The sequence below is a fragment of the Crocuta crocuta genome, unplaced genomic scaffold, assembly GCF_008692635.1.
Source record: "Crocuta crocuta isolate KB4526 unplaced genomic scaffold, BGI_CrCroc_1.0 scaffold33, whole genome shotgun sequence".
In the NCBI taxonomy this organism is placed as follows: domain Eukaryota; kingdom Metazoa; phylum Chordata; class Mammalia; order Carnivora; family Hyaenidae; genus Crocuta; species Crocuta crocuta.
Window position 1 is genome coordinate 399,241 of NW_027529203.1, and position 18,981 is coordinate 418,221.

General features: G+C 33.4%; 1 protein-coding gene across 1 annotated transcript in view; it reads right to left on the reverse strand.

Moving 5' to 3' along the window:
- Positions 1-18,981, reverse strand: part of LOC144226834 (protein eyes shut homolog) — a 160,674-nt gene that overhangs the window by 45,618 nt on the left and 96,075 nt on the right. Inside the window, exon 5 of the mRNA XM_077758353.1 lies at positions 7,724-7,838. Within this exon, the coding sequence (XP_077614479.1) occupies positions 7,724-7,838 (115 nt within the window). The remainder of the gene's footprint in view (positions 1-7,723; positions 7,839-18,981) is intronic.

Genomic DNA, 18,981 nt, shown 5'->3' on the forward strand with positions numbered 1-18,981 from the left:
TCATGAAGTCTATTTTTCTGTCTGTACACAGGTTTTATTATTTTCCAACTTTCACAGCCTATACTTCCTCTAAGGCAGGTTTTAGGAACTACAGTAATATAGATAATTTGAACCTGATATTTCTTTGTTGTGGAGAGCTGTCATGTGCATTGCAGGACGCGTAGCAGCAAACCTGGCTGTTATCCACCAGATAGCAGTAACAGGCTCAATCTCTATTCGTGACAACCAAAAATGTCTCCAGACACCAACAAGTATCCCCCAGGGGGCCAAAATTATAGTTGATTGCTCCAGGGAACTTTTGTATCTGATTTTACCTGTTTTGTTTTTTTTTTTCCAGAGATGTCTATATCTCTCACCACAAACTATGGCACTACCCATCCATTCTCGAAACTTGAAGAAATGTCTCTGAGGACTGATAAAGAATGAACATATTGGTGTGTTTTATAATTGAGGGTACAATTACAAGGTACAGCTTGTATAGTAGGAAAGGCTTCAGCTAGTAGGAAGAAGTTTCAGCTTTTCTGATCAACTTATTAGCTTCTGCAGCAGATCACAGTGTCAATTTTAGATTTTTTTTCATTTTGTTTATGTGTACAAACTGATATTTTTGAGTGTTCATAACCTATTTAGCTTATCCAATGTTCCTTTCTTTGATTTGTTGACTTTTTACCATCTTTTACATAAAAAAACAACATTGAAGTTTATTTTGTGCATTACATCATTCTTTCCACCTTCACCACATGTACCTCTCCCCCAAATTCTATGTCAAGCTAGCTTTGACTATCCGATTACTAAGTGAGACCTTGTGTTGGTCAGTTTCTGGAGACTGTGCTCTTCCAACATAGAAGCATCTCTTGGCTCCTATCTACTACACTTGGCATGACTTGCCTTTGCTGAAATTTTGCCACCTTCTCCGGAAGAAGGGTGGTCTTGTACAAAGAAACAAAGATATTTACTTATATAGAGCTTAAATTTCATCCTAATATACTCTTATAGACAATGAAAAATATATGTGAATAACTATACTGTATCCTGGAAACTGAATGGCAACATTTGTTAAGAAGAAACACACAAAAAGGAGATAACATCTATGGACCTGAAGTGAGTATTCAACATTCCAATTGGATGACTGTGGAAGAATTTACTGAAAAGGTAAACTTTTTAGAAAATAGAGAAACAGAATGGAAAACCCCACAAATCAGAAATTTGGGTCAAAATCTTCAAGATAAAGGCCCTGAGGCCAGAAGAGAGCATTTTTGGGTTCTTCTAAGGACTTTTAAGGAACTGTTGCTATTTTAGTGTGATTACATTGAGGCTCTGGATAAATGCTTACCTGATCCAGCCCCTGGAAAGTCTAATTTTGTGAGCTTTCAAATTCTTATGGGTGTGTGTGTGTGTGTGTGTGTGTGAGAGAGAGAGAGAGAGTGGAGAGGGAAAGAGTGAGAGAAATATTCTGTTTAGATTTTCTGTTGTTGCAACTACAATTTTAAAACCTAACTCTTATCCCAAATGCAAATTGTATTCATATGGAATTCTAATTTGAGCTTTACTTCTTTCAGTGTTCAGTGTGAGTTTGCATAAGTCACGCTTGTTGAAAATTATTGTAAAAAAAAAGATTTAACTAGAGGATGGAAATAGAAAAGAGGAATGAAACAGATGGTAAAGTTAAACTAGATGAGTTTTAAATTTTGTGTTTTTTTTTGTTGCTTCCCCAATGAAACCTTATAGGAAACTTAGAAAGATCAGATAAAACATAAACAGCATCCTTATATCTGCATCCCTGAACCAGTTATAAAAGAAGAGAACCAAAGGAGTAGTGTATAAAGCTCTTATGGCATTTTCTTTGATGGTATAAAAAGCAGCAGTCAACAATTCTGGCATAAAATCAGAATGTTGTAAAATATTTGGATGGACACAGATCAGAAATTGTGGCTCTTTCTGTGTATATTATCGATCAAAAATTAAATTTAATTTATTAGTAAATCCTTGAAACACTAAGGCAAATCACTGGTATGATGCAATGTAAATAGTATTTAATTGTATAGTGCCCATATTCTAACTTTATAGTGTGCATAATATCAATCATATTTTTTTAATTTAGTGGCTATAATTTGCTCATTTTTAAAATTCTTTAAACAATTTTTTAATGTTTATTTTATTTTTGAGAGACAGAGCACAATCAGGGGAGGGGCAGAGAGAGAGACACACACAGAATGTGAAGCAGGCTCCAGGCTCCAAGCTGTCAGCACAAAGCCCAATGTGGGCTCAAACTCATGAACTGTGAAATTACAACCTGAGCGGAGGTTGGACACTTAACTAACTGAGCAACCCAGTCACCCCATTATTTTTAATTTAATATTAAAGTATTAATTTATTTATTTTGAGAGAGAGAGAGCATTCACACATGCATGATTGGGGGATAAGCAGAGAGAGAGGGAAGAGAAAGAATCCCAAACAGGCTTCATGCTCAACAGGGAGCTGATGCAGGACTAGATCTCACAACTTTGAGATCACAACCTGAGTCGCTATCAAGAGGAGAAAGCTCAACAGACTGAGCCACCTAGGTGCCACTATTCACTTTTATAAATATGAAAAGACAATAAGAATAGTTTTTTCCACTTTTTTTCACTATGAGCTCTTAATTTTTTTCAATGATCTTTTTTTTTGTGGTTATTAGAAATCTGACTCTCATTTGGGAAGTAACAATTGTTTTATCATGGGAACTATTTATATTATTAATATTGAGATTAATATTGACTTTGTGAAACTGCTTGATTAGAAATTCCTCATCATAATTTCAATGAGAAGGTTCAGCATACTTTTGCCACTTTAATTATAGAGAAAATGAATTGAAAAAAGGGAAATTTAACTCATGATGAAGAGCATGGCTTAGAATTAATAAAGTTCTGACCTACAGATTTTTTTTTGCCACAGCCTGTTGCATTTAATATAAACTTTCCAATGTCAAAGTTGTTACGGAATATGCTTTATTCTTCATAATATTCCAATTAAATGTATATTCAAAATAGATAAAACCTTTTTTTCTGGTTATAATTTTAGTCTAATTCCATTAACCAGAGTAAACCACTGCCACATTGTTGGCTTATTTTCTTTTAACCCTTATTATACACATCTGTACAATACAAATGTCATTCAGGCTCCACTGGCCATCACAACTCAGGTTAACTCAGGTTAACAACTCAGGATATGGATTTTGACTCAGAGCCTCTCTGAGCCCCATGATTCTCTCTGGCTTTCTGTTTCTCTGTCCCTGTGTATATTAACTTGTCCCTATAGTACATAGGTTGTAACCTTGGATACTTCACTCTTTCTATTAAGTCAATTCAAATATATAGGGGAAATTTATATTTATTAATAAATTACAAAGTCCTGAGTGATTATAGGGATGGATGACATCAGGAGCTATACCACCTTGTACCATCTAACTGGTTCCCCTTGTTCCCTGCATTTCTTACTGCCTTGGAAAAGCCTGGGGTCTTGATATATAATCTTTCATGATGTCTGAATGCTCTGAGAGATGAAGTCCAATGGATAATTTCTGTTGGAGTAGTGCTGCAATGCCTATTGACCTGTCTTACAATCCAAGAAGTACATATTTCATTTTGTTTCAAGAAGCTAAATACCTTTTATATATATATACACACACACATCTAAACCCAAATTACAGTTAGAATAATATAGCCAGCTCTCATCCAACATTTTGATCTGTGTACTTTTCGAATATCACAATACCCTTCAAAAACATAATCTAATTTAGATGCATATTTTATTAAAGGGATACATTATAATTGTTAAGCTATTCTTATTTGCTTAATTTGATTACTTTTATTCTAAAATAAATAATATTTTAGTGAATATTTTCTATGCATGTTTAATATAATTCTGCTTTCTTACTTTAGGTATTTTAAAATATTGAATTATTACAAATGGAAAAACTTAGGTATATAATCTCAATTGCCAACTGTCTTATTTTCCCCAAATACATGTGAAAATGCTGTCTCATTAAATGTGTATACTTTTGTGTTTTAATGCAGAAATATAAACTGATAGGTCCATATTTCCTCAAATGATATTTCACTGAATTTTAGAAAGTTTGAACATTTTAAAAGTATTTATTTTCCATTTGCTTTTATATCTAAAGATTACCTATAAAAATCTACTACCTAAATTTATTGTGTCTTTTCTTTAAAAATGACTAATAAAATATACATATACTTTTGCATGAGTAAATATGCCCCACTATTCAAGTGTCAAGGTGATAGGACATGGAGCTGAATTAAAGCAGTGATATTCAAGTCTTTATTCATTCACCACCACAGTGCCATCAACAGGAACAAAGTGGTACCAGGCATTTTTCCCCCTGAGGAACAACATAGGGCAAGAGTCCCATCAGATGTACCACAAATGAAGGAATCCTCTCATTGCTAAGGAGCCCTGAAAAGAAGGTTCTGGACTCTTTATGGACTTGGTGGGGAGAGAAAGAAAGCAGCCAGAGTGTAAAAGTATTAAGTCAATGTGGAAAAATGTGCCTCAGTGAAGGACCCTTACCATAAAGAAGTTGTTCTGCAGGTACTTGAGAAATGCCCCAGCTGAGGCCCTCTGCTTCCCCATGATGAAATAGGCCTCTGAATAAGATGCATGTGTTGTTGAGAAGAATAAATAATCTGCAACTATTGTGTGCTACATTTTGTTGTCATTTAGGTAAGTGGATTGCTAGTGCCATTTACATTTTGTGTATCTTTACTGATTTTCGGTCTATTTATTCTACCAACGACTGAATAGGAGGTATTCATATCTCAACTATAGTTTTAGTTTTACTTATTTCTCTTTTGGATTATGCCCGTTTCTGCTTCATATATTTTGGAGCTCTGTTATTAAATGCATAATTCAATATGATTAGTTGACCTACTTATGTTGATGAAATAAAGTCCTTCATTTTTAATAGTTCATTACATTGAAATCTACATATAGTGAAGATTTCTTACTAATGAAACTACACCGGTATTCATTTTGCTTAATATTTATATATTTCATTATTTTGCTTAGTTTTTATATTTCTCTTTCTCCTTATTTTGCTTTCAACATGTCTCTATCTTTTTATACAAAATGAGTATCTTTTATATATTAGAGATTGTTTCATATGCCATTAGTAATCTCTACCTATTAATGGAAATGTGTAATCAATTTATATTTACCGGGATCATGGATATAGCTGGATTTAAGTGTATCATATTACTATTTGCTTGTTTTATGCCCTCTCTTCTCTTTCCCTCTGAATGTAAATATATTTGTTTTCTCTAAGTAGGAGAAGAAATAGTTTATAATTCTTCTTAAAATACTATAGCTTAACATATAGTCTCTGAAACATATTAATAAATTAATAACACAAACATCAAAGTAGAAAAATATCATTTAAAAACTTCCAAAAAATATTATAACCTACAAAATTGCAGTTTCTGTTTACTTCCAAAAATAATTTGAATATAATATGTATTTTATTCTTTAACATATTACCCTGAACCTAAATATCATGAAAAATAATGTTAATTCCCACCATTCATACCCATTACACAATATGAAAATATATTTGTGAATATACATTAAATTTTAAATTACTTAATTTAAATATAAATATTTCAGAATTTCAATCTAGCCATAACTATAATTATTAATCAGTAAGGAAGACTGTATATTTGAAACAATATTTTATTGTTAATGTTTATTGTTATTTTATTAGTAATGTGCATTATCTTCATCATCATCTAAATTTTAACCCAGTGAGAAGGACAAGGGCATTCCTTCTTGCTAATATTTTATCTAATGGAAGTCATTATTTAAGGTAGAATTATAGAGAAGGCAGATTTGGCAAGGTGATGGTAAGTCCAGTCAAGTTCCTTAAAAAATAAATTAAAACTGGATTTAGAGTCAGTAACATACAGATAATTGTTGAGACACTAGAATAGGTGAGATTTCCTACAAATAAATGATGGAGGAAGAAGAGAAACTTAAAAATAAATGCAAAATAAATGCTCAGAGACTATCCTGGAACAAAACAGAAATGAAAACCCAAAACATAAGTAATATAAAAGAAATTCAAACCAAGGTAGGAGAGACATTTCAATTAGGCAATCTCCTATTAAGGAAAGGGTAAATATTTTTTAAAGGAAAAAGAGGTGCTAGCACATCGAACTGAAAGTAGGTATGCATAGTATCTAAAAGAAAGAGTACCTAAAAATTACATACAGTAAGTTTAAATCTATGTTCATTCCTCCATATCAAAATATATGAACTTAGTTAAATATTAAAAGCTCAACAGACATTTTAATTTCCTATAAATTGAATGGTATTTAAGTGTAGATCAAATGAAGTAGTAACTAAAAATGATATGCTATAATATCTAAGGTATTACAGCTTGCAAAATAAATATGTTCTAATCCTGTATATTTTTGTATAGTAACATTGTTATATTTTAGCAGGTTTCCAGAAGTATACAAAAGTATACACATAAAATTTGTCCATAATTCATTCCATAAGTTGGCTTTTCATTGCTTAAAAAATATTTTGTATTTAGAGAAAAAAATAAAATGAATGCCATAATTCTACCATCAATTGCCAGAACGGTTTTAAGAAATAAAGCATTATAGGGGCACCTGGGTGGTTCAGTTGGTTAAGTGTCCAACTCTTGATTCTGGCACAGCTCATGACCTTACAGTTTATGAGACTGAATCTTATAAGGATTCTCTCTTTCTGCCATTCTCCTACTCATGCATGTGCTGTCTCTCAAAATAAATAAATAAACTTTTTTTTTAAAATGAAGTAAAGGATTATAAAGAGATTGGAAGTTCCCTTTGTACCCTTGCTGATTTCTTTCCCCACCTGTCTCCTTGGAGAACCTTTCTAGTTAAGCCAGTGTGTGTTTCTGATATACATATTTATACTTTTGCTATATATTTATGCAATCAGAAAATATTTAAATAGTTAAAAATTTAAGTAATCATTATCAGACTATGTGTGTATCTACCAGTCTTCAATAAGATTTTAAAATTCAACATTATGTTTTGATGCTTTTTAAGTAATAATACATGTCACTATTGTTCACTTATTTTAAACACTCATTATAATCCAATGGTGTGACTATGCCATTATGAATTTATCCACTGTCCTATCCATAGGTTTTAGTTTGTTTCAGATTTGCCATGAAAATTCTTGTATATGTCTCTTTCAGTGCACACCTGATAATTTCTCCAGGAGACATAACTGAAAGTGGAAATGCTGACTTTTAGGATATGCCTTACATTGTGTGGGGAACACCCATTGTATTTGTAAAGTCATTTTAAAAGCTATCCAAAAGTGTATTTGTGTATCCTAACTCCAAGACTAATTTTATTCTCCATCTACTTTAAGAACTTAAGGCATTAGTGACTGTGGTTTTATATATACAGAGATATATTACCAGGACTCAATTAGCTATATAGTTATTTTATAATAAACACACTTACTGGAACTCTTATTAATGTCCCTCCTACATAATTCTAAGAAGTTAAACATCTCTACTACTAAACTTTATATAAGTCATGTTTAAATATACCTATAAGGATATAATTCTCTGGCTTAGATTAATAAAAGCATTTGAAATACAGACTGCCTGAAGCTATTGTATTTTCAAGTGTTAAATTACTCTGCCATGTATTAAATTACTTACTCTGAATCTTCCACTTATATTGAAATACCATTCTTCATTCAGACAGTTGATGCTGAGCAGTCTACAGTGGTCAATTACTTTCTCACAGTTTTTTCCAGTAAATCCTGGCAAACAACTGTAAATACATCAGTGTAAATAAGAAAAGTTACAATTTAAATATTATCACAAAAGTCTATTAACAATCTGACAAAAATCATAATGCTTTGTTTAAATTATATACAATGCCTATTATTACCTGATATTTTCAATCATTAATTTTGTCTATGCATACTTGTGTTCTTAGTGATCTATTTAGTGAGAATCAGAGTAAGCCACACTCATTTAATAGCCTTAATATTATCTTTTGAGAATTTAACAGTAAAATCAACTTTGGCCTAACTGAATATTTAACAATAAAATACAGGTTTTAGAAAACTATTTGAATAAATAAGACCATTATTAAAATATGAAAAAGAAAGATGACAGGTGAGATTTCTAAAGCTTAGTAAAGCCATTATCCACTGATGATTTGCTGCAAGGATTTGACGACACACATGAATTTGAGATGCAGTATACAGAGTTACAGTGAACAGTAATGGTATGGTCATAATTGGGCTAATTGCAGAGTTTTATTTATTGTCATGTTTACTTTTTTGAAAAAAATAAAGCAATCTTGTAGTGTAAATGCCTAGAAATACGCTTTTTTGATTGTAATGGAAATGCCTGACATCAAGCTTTTGACTGCCAAGGCAACCACTTCAGACATCCATCCCTAATAAATGTACTGCCAGCTGACTGACACAGCTACTAGCAACACAACTTGAGCAGAGGCCAGGCCTTCCCCTCCCATGAAGTTCCTTTTTTACAAAGTCTTGTGGAACTAAATAACCGACAGCTTGAGTGACCCTACTTTTCCTTTCTTATTTCCTAATTCTCACTAATTCCCACTCCCTAATTCTTACTCTTTCATTCTAAGAATCTGTGAAACTGCAGTCACCCCATTCTTGAATCCAATGAAGGAAGAAACCTAGGTCCACATATTTCTTCTCTCTCTCTCTCTCTCTCTCTCTCTCTCTGCCACAAACTTGGCTGCTAGCCTATGGGCACGCCTTGTACCCCCAGGACTTAGGAATCCTAAACCTTGTTTTTCAAAGATCCATAATGGTTGATGCTAGGTGCATCTTGCAATCATATGAGCCACAGGGGCCAGTCCAGCCACGACATTGGCTTCTGAGGGGGAAACATATGCAGAAGCTGCCACAAGTGGCATTGGGCCTGGTGATGCCCCAGGTGTCCCTGGCTGATAGCATCTCTATCAATAGGTTGAAACAAGCACAAAACAAATCTGGATTCCAGTTAACTGCAATTCATGAGCTGCAATCAATAAAGCGCTAAGAACACACTGTGTTCTGTCTTCCTTTGCCATCACTCATTAATTTGTGAGAAATATTCATGTATTTTAAGTCCCATGTAGTAAACTTTCTTTAAAAAAAAATTTTTTTTAATGTTTTATTTATTACTGAGAGAGAAATACCGTGAGCAGGGGAGAGTCAGAAAGAGAGGGAGACACAGAATCTAAAACAGGCTCCAGGCTCTGAGCTAGCTGTCAGCACAGAGCCCGATCCAGGACTGGAACCCATGAACCATGAGATCATGACCTGAGCCTAAGTTGGATGCTTAACCGACTTAGCCATCCAGGAGCCCCACATTTAGTAAACTTTCTATCAAAAGTGAATGGAGCACCAAATTAAACGATATGTCTCTCTAAAGTAGATACTAGTGATTTTAAGACTGAAGTCAGATTTCTTAAGACAAAGTTGTTACACAATGATTTAATAATGAAGCAAATTGTAGCATATATTAATTGTTTCAAATTTATTATAAGAACATAGATGAGTTTCATAAAAGAAGGAATCAAAGGCAACATTGACACAGTTTAACTGAAACAGTATCAGTAAAATACTTAGTAATTCTCTTTCCTAGATGTCCGAGGCACAGTGTGTTACTTTCAACTTGTAGAATTAAATAATTCCCTCAATTATGTCAGCAATGACATCCACTTTTTAGCACCTACTCTGTGCCAGCCACTAGTTTAATTATTTTCACTATTTTCTTATTTTCATATTCAGTCCTTATAAACCCTGTGTGATACATATTGTTACCACTGTATTAAATGAAGAATCAAACTCAGATAAGTTAAGAGATTTACTACTATCATATCACTAGTTTTAGAGCTATTATTAAAATTAAGCATGGCCTAACTTTATATGCATTATATCTGCTACTCTATTAATAAAATCTGTTAGGACATGTTTACCTTACTTCTCTCATTCTGAGGATCTACTTAGAAAGCCAGAAACCACTCCAAGTACCACTTTGTTATGAAAGGAATCATTCCCACTCTCTTCTACTGGGGGTAAGGAGTAGCAGAAATAAGGAAATATCAGAGTATCCTAAAATTTTGGTTTGGTGATTTATACTTAATCATGTATCAATTTTCCTTTGGGAGAGAATGAATCAAACTGTTGAAGCCTAGCTAAGGATATGTGTAGTATTTGGACTTATCTTACTCTGGAGTATGGTTTCCAAGGAGAAGGATCAGGACTATAAATTAAATCAAAAACAATATTTAATCATTCATGAGATCAGATTAACAGGTTCCAATGAAGATTAAGGAGAAGCAACTGCTAGAAAGATGTTTCTAAAACAGTATAATTTATTAATTACGAAAAATTGGGCCAAAATATTAGCACCCTCATAACATCCTAAGAAGGAAGCCCCAAAACACCATCTATAATACTTGGCCCAGGGAGGTTTAACCCAAAGACAGAGGAAATCCATAATGAGAAATTTTTCCTGTTAACAGGCTCTAAATTTTCCATTCCTCCACTCCTACTCCTTGTTTGAAATCTAAGAGGAGCTCTTGAACCTTGTCCTAATGACATCCTAACAACTCAGGCTGCAGTCAAGGAAAGAAAAGACAAGTATTAACACTTAAGAATTTAAAACCTGGGTGTCTGAATGGCCAGGTTGGTTAAATGCCTGACTCTTGATTTCGACTCAGGTCATGATTTCACAGTGGTGAGATCGAGCCCATGTCAGTCTCCATGCTGAGCAGTGGAGTCTGCGTAAGATTCTCGCTCCCTTTCCTTCTGCCCTTCCCTCATTCACGCTCTCTCTTTCTCACAACAAAACAAAACAAAGCAAAACAATGCTTTAAAGCAGAGAAAACAAAACCAAACAAAAAGAAAGAAAAGCAAACTCTAGCATGATGTGGATACTTTGAGAAATTCTATTACAAAAGTGCAAGTAAGGATGAAAAATGCTTAAGGTAAGGAAAACTACATAGAGAGAAATTTCACATAGAATCTACATTTGCCTCAATAAGTTAAACAGAGAGGATTTTTATGAAATATAATACATAAGATAATATTGAAATAGTATATAAACAGGGAGGTTACTTGGTAGCTAACAAAAATAAATACAGCCAATAGTTAAGAAAGAAATGCTTTGAAATAAAAGTAAGTAGAAATAAAATATGTTCAATACAAACACTAAAATCAGAACCATCAACTCACTCCTTCCCCAAAATCTGTCAAAAGTAGTATACGATTCATATTTGAGAACACATAGCAAAACATGGAAGAAAGAAAATGTAAAAAATGAACACTTAAAACACAGTGAATCAGAATATTTTAAAAGCTTGATAAGGGCAAAGATAGATTTTATGAACTGGTTTGCGTGAATATCAGAACACAATAGCTAATATTTGGCAATTTTTGTAAATTTTATTATATTTCATTTTCTACCCTTTCTTCATTCATATTTCAACCTTGATAAAATAAATTGGCTTACTGATACATTCCCTATGAAATTACAATAGGCATAAATATTAAGCAAAATACAGTACCTAATAATTTTATTTTAAAGGAAGCCTTAGTACAAACTTATATTGACTACATTTTTGCATCAAGAGAAAAGTACTACAATTAATGAGGCCATAGTCATTTATTTAAAAGATCATGAGATAGATATTTTTCCAGAATGTGTAATTAAGAAGTCAAGAGAAAGAACACAAATACAGAACAGAAATAAAAATGCAAAAGGGAATATTAGGACAAATGGAAGCTAACAAGACTACATATTCCTTAGTGCAATTATGCCAAAAAGTTTATGTTAAAATGTAGCTTGCCAAAATTGAATGAAAATAAGAATAGTTGAATAGAACAAATATTTGGTGCAACTAACTTCAAGATGCCAGGCTTATTTATTTATATGAATGAAGAATTCAAATTCCTATTAAAGAGATGATTCTTGTGATATATTAGTCTTGATTCTAAGAAAATGTATGCTAGTTACCTGTCAATTATCAAAAATCATCAGAATGTGAATGCAAAAGACTCAAAATTTACAACAAAAATAGTTGCCACAAAATTCATATTTGTAAATGAAAATATGTTGTATCCATTGGCACAAAATTATATGTCTAGGAATTTCTCCTGAAGAAATAATCAGATGTAATAAATGTATATTTACACCCATATTTCTGCCATGATATTCCAAAATGTCTACAGAAAAGAGACAACTTTTAATGTAAGAAGTCATTCTAATCCAGCATCCTGGCCCACCGTCACTCTTCCATATGACCAATAATCCAAGGACATTATAAATAATAAACCAATTCCTGTCCCAATTGCCCATTATTCTTCAGAAACCTTGGTCATCAAAGTTTCATGTTAATGATTCTGATTTTCGTTGTATATTTTAAATATAATTAATTTAGTACCAATTTAGTTTTTTTCTCATAAGATGTAGATTTTACTTTTGAGTTGAGAAGAAACAGTACATGTTGTTCTCAGGTAACTACAAGCAGTTCTCTCTGACTAGAGCTCAAAGTGAATAATAAGGGGAGCAAGAGAAGAGAAAGGAGAATGAGATCATGAAAGGATTTGTAAAGAGTTACCCAAGTATCAAAATTTAAGGCTGCAAACCAGAAAATTTGGAAGTAGGGAATGGGAATGGAAGAAAATAAATGACCCAACAAGTACAAATGATGAAATAGGCCTTGTATGAATTAACTGTAATATGTCATTATATTGAAGACTATAATGATCTTAAATCACTTCAATGGAAAGTTTTAAAAAAATAAGATTGTGATGATCCAGAGAGAGAAAGAGGTGAGAGGTATCAGGTCAACTTTTAGATCTGAAATTAAAGTGAAGCCTCATCTGCTTACCTTAAACTGCTGTTCCCTTCTATTTATCTGCCATCCACTAGTATAATGGGATCACATAAACCCACAGTGCTGCTGATGCCTCTATTTCTCCTTACACTGTGAAGACTTTAAAAACTCAAATTCTCCAGAGCCTAAACTGTAACACTAATGTCCATGCTGGCTCTACTGCAACAGCTGCCACTCCTCCCAGAAAACTGTGTCAACTTTATTATTCATGCTTCCACATCTACTCTACCCCAACCATGCCAAACTTTCTACTGTGTATGCCACTAACACTGTCAGTCCACGTTGCTTCTCAGCCTTCCACTGGCCATGGCTTTGCAGACCTCACTCATAACCTCTACTACTCAAACTTGTGCTATGAAATAGCTAGGGAACTGTTCTACCTCCTTAGAGATCTATGCATTTAGACAATTCTCATGCAGAGGTCTGCATACTTGGATCCCTTTGGTTTACACATAGCTCATTACGATCAGGAGTTCAGGAGTTCAGTGAATGAATCCAGGTACTGGTAAGCATTCCCACCCTTGAGATGAATTTTTCTTTATGGAGAGAAATTTTCTTTTAGGAATTTACAGAATCTTTCCTCTTTTATTTTCTTGTGTCTTTTTCCTTCCTTTCTTTCCCTCTAATGTCCCCCTTTCCTTCCTTCCTTTCTTCCTTCCTTCCTTCCCTTATACTATTCCAAGTTCAACATATATTACCTTACATGCATGAATGCATGTAGTCATTCATGAATGACATAAAGTCATAAAGACAGTTAAATGCCTTTATTAGGCATTATCCCATTAAGACCAGTTAATGAATATGCATACTTAACTCCAGTCTTGCTTAACTCTGTATCAGACAGCTATATGCCTCCACTGCAGCATCCTCAGTGTTCATGATATACAAACTAGATTTCATCTGGATTTGATCCTGAAGCATAATAAAAGCAATTCAAAAACTGAAATTTGTTTCAATATGCCTAGATCTTTTATAGCTGGTCTGGCAGAGGAATGGAGGTTGAGTTTGTGGAAAACTATAGTTTAGAGACTAATCAAAGACTACTATTGTAATGTAGGAGAAATGAGATGCACTCTATAGCAGTATAGAGAAGAATAAACAAATAGAAGAGATGTTCAGAAGACAGACTGAACGAGATTTGAAATCTTGTTGACATTTATTAATAGGGGATCAAGAGCAAAAATAAACTATTGGGACCTCATCAAGATTAAAAGCTTCTGCATGGCAAAAGAAACAATCCACAAAACTAATAGGCAACCAACGGAATGGGAAAAGATAGTTGCAAATGACGTTATCAGATAAAGGGTTAATATCCAAAATCTATAAGGAACTCACCAAACTCCACACCCAAAAAAAAAAGCAACCCAATAAAGAAATGGGCAGAAGATATGAACAGACACTTCTCCAAAGAGGACATCCAGATGGCCAACAGACACATGAAACGATACTCAGCATCCCTCCTCATCCGGGAAATACAAATCAAAACCACACTGAGATATCACCTCACACCAGTCAGAGTGGCTAAAATGAGCAAATCAGAGAACTCTAGATGCTGGCGAGGATGTGGAGAAACGGGCACCCTCCTACACTGTTGGTGGGAATGTAAACTGGTACAGCCCCTCTGGAAAACAGTGTGGAGGTTCCTCAGGAAATTAACAATAAAACTCCCCTATGACCCAGAAATAGCACTGCTAGGAATTTACTCAAGGGATATAGAAATGCTGATACAAAGGAGCACATGTACCCCAATGTCCATAGCAGCACTCTCACCAATAGCCAAAACATGGAAAGAGCCTAAGTGTCCATCAACGGATGAATGGATCAATAAGATGTGGTTTATCTATACAATGGAATACTACATGGCAATGAGAAAGAATGAAATCTGGCCATGTGTAGCAACATGGATGGAATTTGAGGGTGTTATGGTGAGCGAAATAAGGCAGAGAAGGACAAATATTATATGTTTGCACGTATAGGAGAATTAGGAGGAACTTAACGGAGGACCATGGGGGAGAAGAAGGGGGGAAATGGTGGGGGAAAGGGAGAGAGACAAACCATGAGAAATTCTTGAGTGCTGAGAAAAAACTGAGGACTGATGGGTGTGGGGAGGAGGGGGGAGATGGGCATGGAGGGGGGCACTTGTGGGGATGAGCACTGGGTGTTATATGGAAACCAACTTTACAATAAACTATTTGTAAAATAATAATAACAATAATAATAATACCAACTGTAAAAAAAATAAAATATCTATTGAACAAAAGTAAAACAAAAACAAAACAGGAAGAAAACTACACAGTGTCAATTAATATCTGGTAATTTTCTTCATACTTGTAATATGTTCTCATATTTAGTATGTTTTTATATTATTTCTTTTCTTCTGGATAAGCTGCTATTTATTGCACTTCTCCTCTTCATTGATCAGAAATTTCCCAAATATTTTCATTCCAATAATGGTAACCTTCCATTTCTTTGATTTGTTGACAGTCACATAATCTTTACTTTGGTGCATAGGTAGGGTAAACAAAATGCTAATTATTTCACCAATCTGGATACATAATTTTCCCTATGGAACCATGTATATCTTCCTCATGATGTCTACATTCCTCTCCTTTCCATTAACAAATTCTGGGGCCTTGCTCAAATAATTTTTTCTTTTAGTTCTTGACCTTAAATATGATTTCTTCCACTGGATGCCACATCTGTTTCAGGAGCCCTATTTTAACACCTATTTTATATATGGACCTAGATATTCTATCATTATCTATTTATATTTATCTATGTGAGTATACATACACATATGTGCATACATACACATGTACACACACACATATTTTAACCTTCATTTTCTTGCAACACCCTCATTTTTACTTCATATTCCCTTTTTGACATTTCTGTTCTAGTACAGTTTATTTTTAGAAAGAATATTTTCCAGTTATCTTCTTCAGATAGATCACTTGGATGATAAGTTTTCTGATTGTCTGCATAAATATAAATAGTTCTCTTACTACCCAATATATTTTAGTCATGTGTAAGATTTGGGGGAGGCAATATTTTCTCTTGGTAGTCTACAGATGCTTTCTAAAGCTGTAAATGCTATACCACTGTCCTGAAGCTACTGGTGTTGAAAATAAACAATGTGATGCCATGCTGATTACTTTTCCTTTGTAGGTAAATTGTTTTTTCCTGCCTTAAAGCTTGATAGATATTTCATTATATGTTTTTTTTTATCATCAATCTAGGTTGGATAGAGAGTGTTTTTAATACTCAGACTCAGCTCTTGCTCCAGCTCAGAGAAATATTCTACAATGTGATTAATTATTGCTTCTTCTTTATATGTTCTTTTTACTCCTTCAAGAGCTGCTATCATTCACACATTATATCTCCTTGATCTATTCTTTAAGATATTCAATTTTTTTCATCATGATTCATTAACTAATTCATATTAAGCTCTTCAATAAATAATACTTGAGCTCTTACTGTAGATAGTTATTTTTCTAAGCACAGTGCATATTCAGTGAATAAAGAATTTTGGTTTTGTTTTTGTCTTCCCTCAAGAGGTTCATCTTTTAGTGGTAGAGGACAGAAAATAAAGACTTTAGATATAGAATATTTTAAGAGAAAAGTAAATCAGGTTAAAGTTTATAGAAAGCACAGGCGGTTGTTTGCTTTTTTACTAAGTTTACATCAGGGATAGTTTTATGGGCAATGACTATTTCATAAAACCAGGATAAATTTAGGGTGAGGTCATGTAAGTACATGAAGATAAAACAAGATCTCCATAAATTTACTCTCTTCCCTACTTTAAAACACTTCCTTCATAAATCATTCTAGATTTCCATAACTTGGGTCACCAATTTCTTTTCAACTTTCCACCTATGTGAAATTGAATACTATGTTGTTTAGTTGTAGTCTTGATATATACATATATCTTTGTGCTTTCCTCTTGAATCTTTTCACTTATTTTGACTACAGTTATCTAATTTGATATGACTTCTGTCTCCTCCAGAGACTCTAATATTCTCAAGTTGTATTGGTTTTATTTTAACCCTTGTTCCTCTCCTAAGTCTCTGGCCTTTTTTGCTAACTCGGTGTCTTAGGTGGGGTATCCTTCAGTAAATGGAAGGAACTTTTGCCCAAGAAAGTTGAAGCAGCCAAGACATCAGTCCTTTCCTTAGGGTCACAGATCTGGCCTCTCTCCTTAGTATCACTGACCAAACTCCCACTGAAATCATTCGGTTTTTAAACTCAGAAATTAGCTGACTATGGAAAAGGAGAAGAATATGTAAGTAGGCTGATTTCGACCTAACCTCAAATAGTCAAAGTATATATATAGATGAAGTAGCCACTATTTCCTGGTTATTGTTCTGTTGTCTCCCCGCTAATTTTCAAATGCTTGCTAGCTCACAAAGGAAGAAAATCTGCATGGATTGCTTCTGTTGAGATAGTGAGGAAAGCTAGGACCTAAGTCATTTTAGCCGCTCAAGGTGTCTAGCAACCATTTTGGTCAAAGAAGTCAGTTGTTTTAAGTATGGGAAGAAGGGAAAGAAATACCTTACAGATCACCATGTTCTTAGAATATACAATGTATAATTACATTTTTATATAAAACTATTGTTTTTAACAAATATGAAAGTAGTAGGAAACAGTAAATATTTTTTGTAAAACTAGAAGGAAAGAGGGATGTAAATGATGAAAATGTTTAAGGTATTAGTTTTTGCGGTAAAAAGGGAGATAACATATAGAAGAACAGAGGACCAGAAAAAAATACAAGGAAAGGAAAAGAAAGATAATGGAAATAAAATATTTTTAGTGGAAAATTTAGGGGAAAATAAAACACAATTTTATCCTCTCTATTTCTTTTTTCTCCAGAAATGATTTCCTGTTAACTGACTGAAATGTCTCTCCATTATTGGGTTGGATTTTGTCAGTTAGGCCAATATTTATTAGAAAACTAGCTTTACTCTGTTTCTTGGACAGAGTATCCCAAACATTGTTCAATGACCTATGGAATACATGCTACTGATTTCAATGAGAATTGTCAGGCTCTGTTGGGGTCACAGCATTAAATAAAACAGAGTAATGGCAGCAACATTTCATCACCAGCATTTTGACAAATAATACATGTGAAACAGAAATACTGGCATATGTTTCATTTATTCGTTTATAAGGTGTAGAGAATTTAGATGAAAATCAATGAACCTAAATATTTAGCATATTTTAACTACAAGTTTTTAAAATGTAGTTTTCAAAATATTGAGGAAAACATAAACTTAATAAAATTAAAAGTGAAATGTGCAATGCTGTTATACATAGTTGGTAGGAAAATTATTTCAGTAATATACTAAAACAATAAAGTACTGCAGAAAACACCAAAAAATAAAAATTGAAGATTAAAAAATAGTTGATATGTTTTAACAGCTGGCCTCAAACACAGCATTTCAACAGCGTCACTCAAGGATTGGGAGCATATTTTTGCTTAAAGTTTTCTAGCTGCTGAAATGGCTCTTTCAAACTCTGTTCCTTTCTAGGAAATAGAACGTGATGGTTATAAAGTTACTCCAAATAATTTTCTTTGATTTTGTTATCTTGAAATACTCACTCCTATCACTTGTTGGAGGATCTGGAGGAGGTTTTGTTACATTTTTTTCTGGGTCTGTACCACTGTAAGTGAGTTGTAATTTTTGTCAAATAGAAAACACTGTGGTTCACTTTTGTTTCCTTTGATTTCATAATCTATAGATGGAAATTCTGATGCAGAGTTACTTGTATTAATTTCAACACTGTCATGTGCCTATTCCACTTCTTGGAAAAAACGCTTTGAGGTGAATAAAGACTTATTCTTACAATAAAAGCTTTGCAATACCACTACACACTTGCTTACTGTGACTTGTTAGGATATAGACAGATGCCTGACTTATACACTATTCATTTTATCAATTTAACTTGTTTTGCTTAAACTGAGCAACTGAGTAAGTTTCTGGATCTCAAAAAATAAATGATTCCTATTTTATAGTTCCTTAAACCTTAAAACAATGTT